General features: G+C 42.2%; 1 protein-coding gene across 3 annotated transcripts; it reads right to left on the bottom strand.

Moving 5' to 3' along the window:
- Positions 1-1,536: 1,536 nt before the first annotated feature.
- On the bottom strand, positions 1,537-15,275 carry rcc1l (RCC1 like). Of its 3 annotated transcripts, XM_039005198.1 has the most exons (13): positions 15,087-15,275; positions 14,850-14,963; positions 13,216-13,505; positions 11,968-12,097; positions 11,184-11,312; positions 9,639-9,705; positions 6,634-6,685; positions 6,296-6,380; positions 4,250-4,431; positions 3,735-3,822; positions 3,130-3,303; positions 2,743-2,828; positions 1,537-2,165 (listed from the first exon to the last, which is right to left on the bottom strand). In XM_039005198.1, exons 3-13 carry the CDS (start codon positions 13,495-13,497, stop codon positions 2,088-2,090), a joined length of 1,353 nt encoding a protein of 450 aa, XP_038861126.1. In that variant the 5' UTR covers positions 13,498-13,505; positions 14,850-14,963; positions 15,087-15,275; the 3' UTR covers positions 1,537-2,087. The 3 variants fall into 3 exon arrangements, with proteins under 3 accessions (XP_038861126.1, XP_038861127.1, XP_038861128.1); XM_039005199.1 differs by lacking the exon at positions 14,850-14,963; XM_039005200.1 differs by lacking the exons at positions 14,850-14,963; positions 15,087-15,275 and having other exon boundaries at positions 6,634-6,701; positions 13,216-13,502.
- Positions 15,276-15,547: the final 272 nt, after the last annotated feature.

Below are 15,547 nucleotides of genomic sequence, written 5' to 3'. Positions count from 1 at the left end.
GGCATTCATGGTAAAATTGCTGAAACGAAACCACTACTAAAGGACACTAAGAAGAAGAGACTTGCTTGGCCCAAGAAACACGAGCAATAGACATTAGACTGGTGGAAATCTGTCCTTTGGTCTGATGAGTCCAAATTTGCGATTTTTGGTTCCAACCGCCGTGTCTTTGTGAGATGCTGAGTAGGTGAACGGATGATCGCCGCATGTGTAATTCCCACCGTGAAGCATGGAGGTGTGATGGTGTGCTTTGCTTTGCTGGTGACACTGATTTATTTAGAATTCAAGGCACACTTAACCAGCATGGCCACCACAACATTCTGCAGCCATCCCATCTGGTTTGCGCTTAGTGGGATTATCAGTTGTTTTTCAACAAGACAATGACCCAGCACACCTATGGGCTGTGTAAGGGCTATTTGACCAAGAAGGAGAGTGATGGAGTGCTGCATCAGATGACCTGGCCTTCACAATCACCTGACCTTAACCCAATTGAGATGGTTTGGAATGAGTAGGACTGCAGAGTGAAGGAAAAGCAGCCTGCAAGTGCTCAGCATATGTGGGGACTCCTTCAAGACTGTTGGAAAAGCATTCTAGGTGAAGCTGGTAGAGAGAATGCCAAGTATGTGCAAAGCTGTCAAAGGTGAAGGGTGGTTACTTTGAAGAATCTCATATATTTTGATTAAACTTATTTGCTTACTACATGATTCCATGTGTGTTAATTCATAGTTTGTCTTCACTATTATTCTACAATGTAAAAATAAACCCTTGAATGAGGCGTGTCCAAACTTTTGACTGGTACTGTGTATATATAGCGTAACATTGGATTTCACCCCATCATGTTTTTGAGTGATCTCTCTTTGGCCATGCAGTGCACCTCACAAAAGTGACTGCTGTCCTAGTTATGATCAACATGACCCTGTACAGCTACAAATGACCACATATACTGATAGTTTAAAGCAAAACTATTGCTGATGGTGAACCTGAACAATCAATAAAATCTATTGTAAGCCCCGTTCAGCAGGTATAGCCAGATAAATTGTCTCCGGTAGCTTACCTTTGTTTTGGTAAAACACAGATAACAATAACCTAGCAAATTACTAAAACCTAATATCACACAAGCCATTTTAGCGTTTGAATGCGCTGCGCAGATTGGGGGGAAAGTAACAGGCCGCCTACCTCGTTGATCAACGCGCGAAGCTGGGCACAATGAGGCCTGTTGACATACTGCCAAATTCTCTAAAACGTCTAAAGGTGGCTTATGGTGGAGAAATTAACATTAAATTATCTGGCAACAGCTCTGGTGGACATTCCTGCAGTCAGCATTCCAATTGCACACTCCCTTGACATCTGTGGCATTGTGTTGTGTGACAAAACTCAACATTTTAGTGGCCTTTTATTGTCCCCAGAACAACATGCACTTGTGTAATAATCATGCTGTTTAATCAGCTACTTATATACCACTCGTCAGGTGGATGGATTATCTTGGCAAAGGAGAAATTCTCACTAACAGGGATGTAAACAAATTTGAGAGAAATACGCTTTTTGTGCATATGGACATTTTATTTCAGCTCATGAAACGTGTATAAAAAAATCAACAGTGAAGGTAAAATGCCATAAGGACATTATTCTGGAGGTCTGACAGTCAAGTTTCAGCCCTTCTCTGCAGGAAGAAAAAAATCCATGGCTCCACCGCATCAGTTCTGCTCCACTGATCTCCACATCATCCAACAAGGGTGCCCAATGACTAGTGTCAGATCAATAATGTATAGAGATTAATGTAGTGCTGCAGTGACTGTTGCCTGTGAACCCAGCCTCCATGTTATCCCAGCGGTGCTAGCCAGAGACACAGGGAGCAGACTGAAGCGTTCGATGGCGGACACAGTCACCAGATTGCCGGGAACGGAGGATCTCTACCACCCATGGAGGACAGCTGGCTCTGGGGTTCAGGCCTCCATTGGCGGCCAGAGGATGTGAGGCTAACAGGGCGTCTGAACAGGGCCGGATACCCCTCAGTAATAGAGGGGGGGGGGGGGGGGGGGGTCACAGGGAAGAGAAGGGCTTACTGGCAGTGCCCTTCCGGCTGGGGACGCTCAGATGACAGACTTGACCAGCGCCACCATGTGGTCCACCCCACACGCTACATCCACCACATGACCTGGCACAGTCACCTGAAAACAGTACACCATCAAAATATTACCATAAGATGCAGTTATGTAGCATTAAAACATACATGGACTAGTTATGAATCCTTTAAAAAGTATGCTAAAAAAGGTCTGATTCACTCCAAAATCAAAGTGGCCTAATATCCAGGTGAGTCCACCTCCCATACCATCTGTTGGGTAGGTCCAGCTAGATGCCTCAATCCCAAATGAATGATAAAGATGGGCACCATCTGAGTTTATCATATTAGACAGTGCCCATCTTTTCCATTTGAATGAGATTCAGGCATATAGCTGGGTCTATGGAACATCACTTAATGTCTGAAAACATTGGACAAACGTTGTTGTAGCCTTAGCGGAGTTGCCAATAACCGGATGCATCCAGTTTTCAGGGATACATGTCAATCAAACTAGCCTCCTTTTCCACTGAAAACCGAATGTGGGAACTCCGCTCAGGCGTTTTCTTTTACGCCTGCTACGTTGATACGCCTGTTAATGTTGTAGGACTATCACTAAGTCATTTGAATGAATCAAAAATGTCAATGATCAGCAAAAAAATTGATAAGTAATCTAAGTCTTGTCTCACCCGCCATGGGAAGTACTGGTCCTCTTTCTTTCCAATACCAAGACAACCTCTCACATTCTTCCCCCAAACAAAGAGCTCCCCACGATCTGGAACAGCAAGCAATAGGTACACATTCTACATAATTAATATTATTTCATCCAATGGCTTGAAATGGGAATGGGTTAATAAAATGCTAACCATATGTAAATATGAATGCTTCCATGTACTTGTATCATCCATTGAATGGTATAGCACCACATTACTAGTTATTGGGTAAGTCCTACTTCCCGTATGCCAACATATTCATCTTAAACTGTAACATTGTGAGTTTGTGACTCTAAAGATGTATTGTTGTTTTTTTGTCCAACATAACTCATTCCACATACTGAAAATCGTGACTTAACCCACCTGTGACGGCAGCGAAATGGTTCAGCCCACAGTGGATGCGGCTCACGGTCACCGCAGGGTTAAACTCTGAGCGGCCGAACAGTGTAGGAGGGACCAGCTCAGGGGTTTGGGATTCAGAGAGATTAGGGCCCTTTCCAAGAATGCCATAGCCCCATACAAACACCTCCCCTCTCTCTGTAAAGACAAACATGCCTTTACTGACACACTACATATTATTTATTGAAAAGATATGATAAACAAGTCTATTGAATGGGAAGCTATGCTATACAGTCCAGCAATGTTCGTTTTGATCTTCTATTATTTCACTGCCAAGTTCCATTTTGGCAGCCACCCCCCTCAATATTCACAGATCTGAAAGGACTCAATCATTTTTAGCAATATGGTGACGCCTAACCTTCCTATAGTGTAATTGGAGCTTCCACCATATTGCTTTCACATTCTCAGATTGGTAAATATCCCAGTTAGCAACGAGCACTCGGCAGGCAGGCGGCCGTCCAAGGTGATCCTGGTGGCACGCCCACTTTTAGATGCAAATCAACCCGCCAGAGATGGAAGAGGTAGGAACAATGGAAGTGGCCGAAATGGAACAGGGCCCCGATACTCACCGTTCAGAATGGCCACCTGTGTGCCTCCACAGGCCACCTGGGTCACTTTGCCCACCCCTTCAAAAGGAAGGAGTCGAGGGGAGTTAATCTGAGGAGAGGGAGAACAAAGTCAGTAGCTGGACAAAAGGTCACGCATTGAAATAGAATAAGAACACATAGTGGTACCTATAGTTTAGCCTGGTGGAACCAGCCTGAACGATACATCCGCCATTCAGTCTAGCATTCCTGCTCATTGAAACTATTTGAGCGGTATTATTCAAAACTATCTTCAGCAATTGGATCCCCTTCAACCAATCAGAGGATGGCTTAATTCAAAGCACAGCCATTTTCTCTTATTTGCAAACACCCATCTATTGGAGAAAGTCCAGACTGATACATGAAGTGAAATAGAACAGTCAATGCAGCTGGTTCCACCAGGCTAACATATACTGTAGTATAGCCTTGTGAAAAGCAAGAGTCACAAAGTTTGGCAAACTTGATTTGAGATTGTGATGGGCACTACGTTGGCTCCTCACCTGGGTGGCCTCAGTGACCGAGGAGAGTTGGAGGTACTCAGAGTTGCCCCAGCCATAGAGCTGGCCGTCCTGGGACACGGCCATGCTGCAGTCTCCGTAGGTGGTCACCTGCTGCACCCTCACACCAGCCAGGTCCCCTCCTACAGCCACCGGCCTGGCACACATGTTGTGGTGGCCCAGACCTGCAAAAAAATGTATTGCTTAGTCTTTAGAAAACAGTTAAGTGTGTGGGAGACTATGCATGTGTCTTAATGAAACAATTATGCTCTTTCTTTATGCACTAAGAGACTTGGGCCCATGTCCACAAAGCTTCTCAGAAACAATTATGCTCTTTCTTTATGCACTAAGAGACTTGGGCCCATGTCCACAAAGCTTCTCAGAAAAGGTCCTAGGAATCCTGTTTTAAACTTCCAGCTCAGAGTAGGTTTTAGGATGATGTTAAGACACTGCTCAGACAAACTGAGTTTCTCAGTTGGTAATTACAACAGTTTGAGGTATGTCGTGGAAAATATGCCACCACAGGTACCGCAAAAGAAAGATGGTGATGACGCTCATTGACATTGTTGTAAATGATGGGGAATAACCAATCCCGAGGAGGCATCGCCAGCTGTGAACTCTATTCCATGCTTCAGACAAAAAAGGTGAATGTGACTGTACAAATGTTGCAATGCTAAAACGTTTGATATAATTTTCACCTGACACAATCACTTTGCCTACTCTTAATTCTTTCCTAATATGTTGGCATACATAACCTTTTTAACCAATTCCAATGGTTGTTAAAAAATTATTGTTTATCAACACACTCATCACTCCCATTTAATAACTCTATCGCTTTGGCACAGCAGGCATCAAGTCACTTGCCAATGTTTCATAAAACGGGTGAAAGGTCTATAATTTTCCTCGAACACAATCCAAGTTAACATGAAGCCCTTGATGCCTTCAATCGTCCAATTCACAGCCAAACCCAATTTAGGATATATTTTTTAACAATATGATATTGCACTCTGAAGGGATAACTTGAAATAACACGCATGTTAATTAAATAATCAAAAAAGTAATTATTTGTTAGCCTAGTGCAGGGGTACTCAAGCACTATTTGAGAAGGTCAGGTCACACAAATTTCCTAGGTGGCAAAGGTCCAGATTGATATGGTCATTTATTGGCGTAGTAACAAACCCCAACTCACAACCCATGCGACCCCAAACTGTTCACACCCCTCTTGTTGGCGGAGAGAAAATGTTGCAGTTTTAAAGCCAATTTCCCACAATTCTACACATTTTGCATGGGATAGAGAAATGTTTTTCTGTTTTAAAGCTAATTTCCTGCAATTCTACACATTTGTTTTTATATGATACAAGGGATCGAAGCCTGACAGGGTTCCCAAACCCAACCCCAAAATGTTAAATAAATTGGTAGTTGGGACCCGCGGTCCATATTGACCTGGGTACGGATCCAGTATTTTGGCATATCATGTACAACAGGCCTCGTGAAATAATTGTCAAAAGTGCAAGAGATACTGTTTTATGTAGGTAGATTATTTTTGAATTGATTACATCAACATACTCCAAACTCCAAAGCAATTGCATATGGCTCAGGAAGCACTGACTTGCTGACCTTTCCTATTATCAAGACACCTGCCGGTAACTCTTAACTGGTTAAGACAGCTCATGAAGTGTCCTAAATATCTGGCGAGTAAGTTGGACTCTTATGACTACAGAGGCTTCATGCATTGATTTTATTTTTAGGAGTAAAATGTCTCTATTCTCGGCGCTTACAACCAATTTTCTACTCAGGTACTTTGTGGATAAAAATGTGTAAAGCTCACACAGCAGGAGTGAAACACTATATTTGCAGAAGATCATTAATTGGTTAAGTAAATTTGGGTAATTCTGCATAAAAATAAACTGATATTGGAGAAATGTACAGAAAAAGGTGGAGACAGTGATAAACCATAGAGACTCAGTTTATCTTTATAGGGACCCCTTGGCATTTGCCCAGTGTGTGTGTGTGTGTGTGTGGGGGGGGGGGGGGGGGGGGGCTTCTAACCTGTCTGTCCGTCTGCACCCCAGCCACAGGCATATACCTTGCCCGTCTCAGTCAGGAACAGACTGTGGTCCTGCCCACACACCGCCTACAGGACAAACATGGCATCCACAGGGTTCAGTCACACATAACATCTGCACACAACATATTTTCACTCTGGGGTGCAGTTTCCCCTATGTTCAGATGTAGGATCAGCTTTCCCTCCCCCCACCCTATTATTTGTTTATTTAGCCTTTATTTACCAAGGTGAGTCATGTAGAACACATTTTCCTTTACAATAATGACCAAGGTGGAGCAGTAATGGCTGAAGTGTCTTTCTGTCCCCGTTACACAGAACACACCTGAGTCACTGGGCTGTCAAAGCCTTCCATCTTGTGAATGATGTGACTGGCACTGCAACGGAGAGAGACTATATATATATATATATATTACATAGACAGATAGATACATACATACATACATACATACAGTGCCTATAGACAGTCAACAGCCCTTTGAACTTTATTCACATTTTGCTGGCTTAAAATGTAACATAAAAAGGGATTACGTGAGATTGTTTTCCTCCAGATCTACACAACCTACTCCACATTTTCAAAAGTGAAAGAAAGTTATAGAACATTTTCCAAATGAAGAAGAAAAAACACAGAAATATCATAATTGGATAAGTCTCAACCCCAGAGTTAATACTTGGTGGAAGAACCTTTGGCAGCCATTACAGCTGTGAATCATGTTCATTAGGATTTTCTACCAACTTCGCACAACTCTTAGGGCAACATACACAGTTGAAGTCGGAAGTTTACATACACCTTAGCCAAATACATTTAAACTCAGTTTTTCAAAATTCCTGACATTTAATCCTAGTAAAAATTCCCTGTCTTAGTTCAGTTAGGATCACCACTTTAATTTAAGAATGTAAAATGTCAGTATAATAGTAGAGAGAATGATTTATTTCAGCTTTTATTTCTTTCATCACATTCCCAGTGGGTCAGAAGTTTACATACACTCAATTAGTATTTGGTAGCAATTAGTATTTGGTACCATTTGCGACCAAGCTTTAACTTCCTGACTGACGTCTTGAGATGTTGCTTCAATATATCCACATAATTTTCCATCCTCATGATGCCATCTATTTTGTGAAGTGCACCAGTCCCTCCTGCAGCAAAGCACCCCCACAATATGATGCTGCCACCCCCGTGCTTCACAGTTGGGATGGTGTTCTTCAGATTGCATGCCTCTCCCTTTTTCCTCCAAACATAACCATGGTTATTATGGCCAAACAGTTTGATTTTTGTTTCATCAGACCAGAGGACATTTCTCCAAAAAGTACAATCTTTGTCCCCATGTGCAGTTGCAAACCGTAGTCTGGCTTTTTTATGGCTGTTTTGGAGCAGTGGCTTCTTCCTTGCTGAGCAGCCTTTCAGGTTATGTCGATATAGGACTCGTTTTACAGTGGATATAGATACTTTTGTACCCGTTTCCTCCAGCATCTTCACAAGGTCCCTTGCTGTTGTTCTGGGATTGATTTGCACTTTTCGCACCAAAGAACGTTCATCTCTAGGAGACAGAACGTGTCTCCTTGCTGAGCGGTATGACTGCCGCGTGGTCCCATGGTGTTTATACTTGTGTACTATTGTTTGTACAGATGAACGTGGTACCTTCAGGCGTTTGGAAATTGCTCCCAAGGATGAACCAGACTTGTGGAGGTCTACAATTATTTTTCTGAGGTCTTGGCTGATTTCTTTTGATTTTCCCATGATGTCAAGCAATGAGGCACTGAGTTTGAAGGTAGGCCTTGAAATACATCCACAGGGACACCTCCAATTGACTCAAATTATGTCAGTTAGCCTATCAGAAGCTTCTAAAGCCATGACAATTTTTGGGAATTTTCCAAGCTGTTTAAAGGCACAGTCAACTTAGTGTATGTAAACTTCTGACCGACTGGAATTGTGATACAGCGAATTATAAGTGAAATAATCTGTCTGTCAACAATTTTACAACAAAATTACTTGTGTCATGCACAAAGTAGATGTCCTAACCAACTTACCAAAACTATAGTTTGTTAACAAGAAATTTGTGGAGTGCTTGAAAAACAAGTTAATGACTCCAACCTAAGTGTATGTAAACTTCTGACTTCAACTGTATCCATCGTTTTTGTCAAAATTGCTCAGGCTCAGTAAATTTGGCTAGGGATCAATAACGGACAGCAATATTTAAACCTCGTCTCTGATTTTCTAAGTAGATTTAAGCCAGGACTGAGACTAGACCACTCATAAACACTCAACACCTCTTGAAAAGCCATTCTGATGTGTCTGTTGCATAAATCATTGTGTAACTGTCCCGCAGAAAAATAAAACCCTATCCTAAGGTTAGGTTTTCAGAAGAATGAGGTGGGTTTTCCTCTAACTTTTTATTTTACCTGGGCTTTGCTCCTTTCATATTTATTTTGATCCTAACAAACTCCCCAGTCCCTGCCGGTGACAAGCATACCCATACCATGATGCTGCCACCACAATACTTGAAAAAACAAAATACAAACATTGCATTCACTCCATATTACTAGCCTGTATGACAAAATGAAAAGAAAGAAGCCCGTGTTTAAAAAAAATCCGCTCCAAGTTATCCTTTCTGTTTGTAAGAAAGCTGTTAAGTAATACTGCAAGACAAATAAATTTACTTTTAGGCCCAAATTTTAAACTACAGGGTTGGGTGAATTCCAAAACAACACAGAGTGAAACCCTCTGTATTTTCAAATATTTTGGAGGCAGCATGTTATGGGTATGTTTGTCATCAGCAGGGACTGGGGGGAGAGAGAGAGAAGTCATCAATCAATTACTCAAGGAGCCCCGTCTGTCCAGAAAAGGTCCCCTCTGCCCACTCCCTGTCGGCCTCTCCTCTGCTCACTCTTAGTAGGCCTCTAAAGACCGGGGGCCATATGTATCAGAGTAGGCATGATGATCTAGAATCAGCTCCCCCCAGTTCCTATAATCTTAATCATTGTGATCAAAAGGTTAAACTGATCCTAAATCAGCACTCTAACTCTGATACATACGACCCCTGAACACACATTTATAATAGGATTGTTGTTCAACCTGAGCACTTAAGACAGTCATTGGGCAGAAAAGCACAGTCAAATTCCTGGAGAGTGAATACATTTCCAGCCTGCATTGATTTGACACTATGAGTCATCACTAGTATGACTCAACATACACCCAGTCTTGTTGCATGACAACGGCAGAGGCAGACTTTTCTTTGCATTTTGAGCATGGTTTCAGCCTGATCAACTGCGTCAGTAATAAGGTAATATGTTGAGTAAACAATTCATAGCGGTGTGTGTGTGGTGTCATACCTGTAGACTTCATCTTCAACCATCTTCCTCCCACACTGGCCATAGGCATTGTTTCCCAGACTGAACACTTTGATGTGGGAAAGAGAGAATGAGGGAAAGGAGAGAGACACACACACAAAAAACATGTGGGAGGATGATCCAGGGGTATGATTAGATTAACAACATTGTTAACAATGTGGAAAATGGAGCTGTGTCTGTAAAACGAACAGTAGCACTTTATTTTGAAGTACAAAAATTACCAGGTATTTTCTTATTAAGTACATTGTAAAAATTTAAATAAAATGTCATTAACACAGTATTAAACTATAAATGACATGTTTGTTTATTTGGGATTAAATAAAACAAGAATAACCGGTCACCAGGTAGTTACCAATTGTTATATTCTTTTAGGTAAGTACCTCAAAGTACAGATTGTTACCACATCACTTCCTAGTAAATTCCAGGGAAATACCAGCGGAAAGAGTACCGTATAATAAAGTGCCGCCAAATGAACAATCGTTACACAACTATGACGCACTCTTCGACAATCATCAGCTCAAATGTATTTCTGCAAAGTGCATAAGCAAAGGTTAGGATTCAAATTACACATCTACTAAAAATAGTAGGAAGGATCAACATCAATATTTTCAACATGTAAGGGACCACATATTGATATCTTAACCCTACGGAGTTGACCCACTCAGTTATGGGAGTGCCCTGGCTTGCATCCATGTGTAGTATTTGTATTTATTATGGATCCCCATTGGCAGCTACTCTTCCTGGGGTCCTGCAGAATTAAGGCAGTTATACAATTTTAAAAACACTACAATACATTCACTACAGAATTCACAACACACTAAGTGTGTATGCCCTCAGGATCATATTTCTCAAACACATATCTACAACACAAAATCCATGTGTAAGTGTGTGTATAGTGTGTATGTTATCATGTGTGTGTATGCATGTGTCTGTGCCTATGTTTGTGTTGCTTCACAGTCCCCGCTGTTCCATAAGGTGTATTTTTACCTGCTTTTTAAATCTGAGTCTACTGCTTGCATCAGTTACCTGATGTGGAATACAGTTCCATGTAGTAGGTTAAGGGCTTGTTCATGGGCACAACGGTAGGGAAATGTCTTTAGGATGTGAACCCATCAGCCCAATAATTCCCAGATCAATTCCCCCCCTATTTTCCCTAGTTTGTGTGTGACATTTTCCTCAAAGAAGCACACACAGTGAGCAAAATAGCCCTAAACAGACAGGAAGGCATATTATCCAAGGTAAAAATTATCATCTCAGAATCTTGAGCTAGCTATTTTACTTGATTTCCATTGCATTTCCTTACAAGTATGTGAATGTCTGTCACAAGAGCTTATCCAAGACAGGTTTCACACTTTCATGCTCTTTACTTAGACTGTTAAATAAAAGTTGCCTTCTCAGGGATATCATAAAAGGTGTAACACAAATCACATTGCTCACAGTACTGGGAGTTATATGGGAATTTTCGTAACAGCTCAGTGTCGTTTTACGTGAGGAGAACAAATCGTCACCCTCTGTGATGCCTCTTACCTCCCTCTGAGTCGGTGAGCACCAGGGAATGGGCACGACCACATGCCACCTGCACCACCCTGGTCTGCTGGGGCCTGGCCAGGGGGAGAGGCACCGGAGAGGGCTCCAGCACATAGTCATAGCTCTTATCTAGAGAGGGAACACTAGGTGATTATAAACATCACTGGGATGGTCTGACACTACCCTGGTCTCAGATCTGTTTGTGCTCTTGCAAACTCCATTGCTGTCTTTGTCAAGCCTTGGCAAGAGAGCAGAAACAGACTGGCACCCAGACTAGTCTGACACATGCTCGATCACAGGCATCAGCTCAGGGCAGGCGCTGCACAAATTCATCTGAATATTGGACGGCTAAAGCAGTTGATGGGAATATACAATCCATACACTAAAGATTGGTGAAAGTGTGCAGCAGTTGTTGAAAACACACACCCACCATCGAGCAAATTATGCACATCCTCCAATCTTTCTCGGTTGACAAGCTGGTGCACTTTTATGGCTGAATAGGTTAAAGCTGCAATCCTTAAAGCGAAAAACAACAAACTGCAGCCCCAGCCACATGGTTTGTTATAAAGCGGAGGGATGGACATTGTTAACAAGCAATTGAGTTAAACAATCTTTTTGGGAAAGGCAGTTGTACTCAACTCATTAGACATCTATAAGTTATATTCTTCATCAATCAATTGGTCATTAATTGAAAGTGCAAGATCCCAGATTGTGTGTAAAAAAAAGAAAGGAGGAGTGCTCGTCATGGAGGATGGGGGAGCGATAGAATGAATGAGTGTCTTACGGCGGTCTTGTTGGGTGCGTTGGAAGCCCAGCTGTGAGTCTCTGTTGAGGCCCATGCCCCACACCTTGGTGAGGTCCTTGGTGGAAGAGGAGAGGAGGGTAAAGCCGTACCCACAGGCTGCAGAGGAGATCTGAGGAGAGAGACCAGCTCAGGAGTCAGTCACTCACTGTCAAGTACAGCACTTGTGTATTCAACAGGTCGCATATCATTTTTAAAACGGCATGCATGGCAAGTATGCGTTCCTAAAAAACATGAGCTGGCGCACACCCAGAATAATAGTTTGTGTGGAGGTGCTAACTAACGGCGAATAAACTATAAAAATAAAGAGAGTCACACACTCCATGTATAATCTCCCAGCAATTGAATGGGTATTTACCAACGATTTGGCATCACTGTACCTTCCTCAGGGTCTGCGTACCTGCCACGGATACAGTTGCATTTCACAGTGAGCGAAGACATATGAGGCCAAAACTAAGTGCAGTCAAGTAGTAGTGGTTAGGCAGTGGTCAGGTCACCAACCCTGGTCCTTGAGACCTGGGAGTGCAAGGCTTTTGCTCCAGCCCAGTACTTACTCACTTAATTTAGCTAATCAACTGCTCATCAAATCAAATGTTATTTGTCACATGCGCCAAATACAACCTTACCGTGAAATGCTTACTTACAAGCCCTTAACCAACAATACAGTTCAAGAAATAGAGTAAAGAAAATATTGACTAAATAAACTAAAGTAAAAAAATAAAAAATAAAGTTACATAATAAAATAATAACGAGGCTATGTACAGGGAGGGGGTAGTGGTACCGAGTCAATGTGCGGGGGTACAAGTTAGTCGAGGTCATTTGCACATGTAATGTAGGTAGGGGTAAAGTGACTATGCATAGATAATAAACAGCAAGTAGCAGCAGTGTAAAAACTGTGGTTTGGGGGGGGGGGGGGTCAATGTAAATAGTCTGGGTGGTCATTTGATTAATTGTTCAGCAGTCAAAAAGACCTTGATTAGCGGAATCGGTTTTGTTTCAGTAGATACCAAACAAGAGAGTAACGCTATGAAACAGAAGTAGCCAACTACCTTGTCCAATAAGAACCCATATTTTCGTTTTCAGTTGCATAACGTCATGCCCCAGCCCTACCAAACAAACACGGCCTGGCTGTGTAAACCAACTGGCATTGAACAAAAGCAGTTGTCATAAATTGTATAGAAACATGTCTATTGTGTCAGTTAAGTGTTTCTGTGGTTAAACAGACATTACCTGCTGCTCTGTCTCCAGACGGTAAGGAGTGAGCTGGTATTTCCTAGGCTTTTTCCTGCCACTGTCTGGAACCACAAAGCTGGGGATGCCCAGGGCTCCAGTGTAGCTAAACCCCCATACAAACACCTTGTGGTTGGGCTTTCTCTGCTTCCCAACATACTGAAACACTGGACCCTCATCCTTTAGCTCCCGAGACCTGCAGTCACTGGTGCGGGTCGCATATCCCCGAGCTCCAAGTGCTAACCTGTGTTGGGTACACAATCGAAGGTACGCCAATGACATCTCCACCCCTGAGAAATCATGAAACAGAAAACATAATGAGCTAGATATTAGGTTGTCATTGGCAGTTTGACAGAGAGGACTGAAAGAGGTTTGGTTAGAGTCAGTCAGAGTTGTGTAACGTCCTTTAGCTAGTCACGCATCATCACATAAAAAGTGTCACTTTAGCTAGCTATCGATTAGCTCTCAAATCCCTACACACAGAGAAGGGTTTTTCAGCAGTGTTGCCAACTATTTTTCAAGGAAAGTACAGTAGCTGGTTGCTTCAATTGTCACTAGAAGTCTCTAGATGACTAATGACTTAATAGTGACATAACGTTAATTTGGACATGCACATTAAGAAATAATATTTTTGTTTTCGCATATGCCACAGATAGAACAATGAGACAGATATTTCACTGGACGTACAAATGTGAAGCATTTATGATAGTGAAAGGAAGCCCAGTGGCCGGCAGTGGAAGGAGATGGATTTTGGCCAACATTCTGCAAATTTTGTCATCAATGGAACATTTGATCTCAATAGAGTTCTGGTACCAAAACTGCAATCTGTTACGAACTATGTGGACAAAGTGTTGTAGACTTCACCCTTTGCCAAAGTTTTAAAAAACTGAGCTATTGAGTTATTGCACATGCACACCTCAGAGTAGGCGTTCCCCAAAGGAAATATGCAAATACACGTTAGAACGCACCAATAGGATCTTGCTAGCTCGTGCTTGGCTCTGCCCACTTTGTTTGTTCTGCCGACTATGACTAATTTGTTCCCATTGGAAACGACAAGATGTGGTATATTTTAGATACAAAAATCTTTGCTTATGCTCTCCCCCAGTCTCTCAATCAATGAGAACTTCTCCAAAGCAAAACTTAAAATAATGTTTGAAGGAGAAGTTTGAAGGAGAACAAAAAGGAACAGATTAAATATTTAAACAGCACAGAAAAACGCAGTAAAGTAGATAATATTTTCTAAAAAAAGTACGTTTTTACCGATTTAATACATTCACTTCAGGCGCTGCAGCAGCAGGGAAAGGATCAATAGGCTAGAGCAGAGACGGCGGGGGAGAGTGCGCAAGTGATGGGTGCACACATGCAGCAGCCTGCCGGCGGAGCGGGAGCAGTCTGCCGAGCAGAACAGCTGTGCTCAGCGGTACAGGAACACAAAAACAGGGAAGTCGCTAAGCAACACTTTATTCAGCGGTTACATTTTTCCCACATTTGGCTCCATGTGAAATACAATTCCAATGGTGTGTTTTAACGTTTAGAAAAAGGCAATCGCTTTCAAACCGGGTTTCTAAACATGTGCTGATATGCCTCTTTCATATCAGCAAGAAATCATATTTCAAATGAAAATATACACTTACTGTAGCAGTTTTGCTCAGATCCACCAGCAGTGTGTGCCTCCAGTTGATGAACTAGCTAACGTTACACTTCTTCCCCAGTTATGCTTACAGGTGTTCCGCAAGCGATGTGTGTTACTGTTGAGAGCAAGCGTCAGGGCTCATAACAAAATATCCCCGTTCAGAAGATACTATCTTCAATAGGCGCTAAAGCAATTAGTGTCTATGAATGGGGGTAGCTACTTATGGGAATGGTCTTACCTGTTATGGTTATTTGTAATATTCACGAAACGAGCTTCAATGTGTCACCCACATACTGATTTCATCCTCGTAATATTCATAGCTACATTATTTTGGGTGGCATAGGTTGTGGTTTTATTCAAAGCAATTTATTCTGACAGGCGTGTTACCGCAGAGGCAACCATGAGCCATCCCTAACTGCACTTTCAACTCCTAACTGCACTTTCAACTTTGACCCGGTTCAAAAAGGAAGCAACTGGGCCAAATCCCTAACAACGCAGGTAACAGTACGCCACCTGCAGGGCTGGAGTGTAAATTCTGAATCCCAGTTTAATACCTGAGCAACTTCAAATGTTGTATGAATCATCAAGGCTGTCTCACGCCCATTCGCAATATATTAATACGTTTTTGGGGGAATCCTCCATTTCGTATGATTTTAATTTATTTGGTAGTTGCTAAATGCTATGGTTGTGCTTACTGTA

Source organism: Salvelinus namaycush, chromosome 12 (genome assembly GCF_016432855.1).
Source record: "Salvelinus namaycush isolate Seneca chromosome 12, SaNama_1.0, whole genome shotgun sequence".
NCBI lineage: Eukaryota > Metazoa > Chordata > Actinopteri > Salmoniformes > Salmonidae > Salvelinus > Salvelinus namaycush.
The sequence above is the reverse complement of the archived record's forward strand: the minus strand, read 5'-3'. Positions and strand labels throughout refer to the sequence as shown.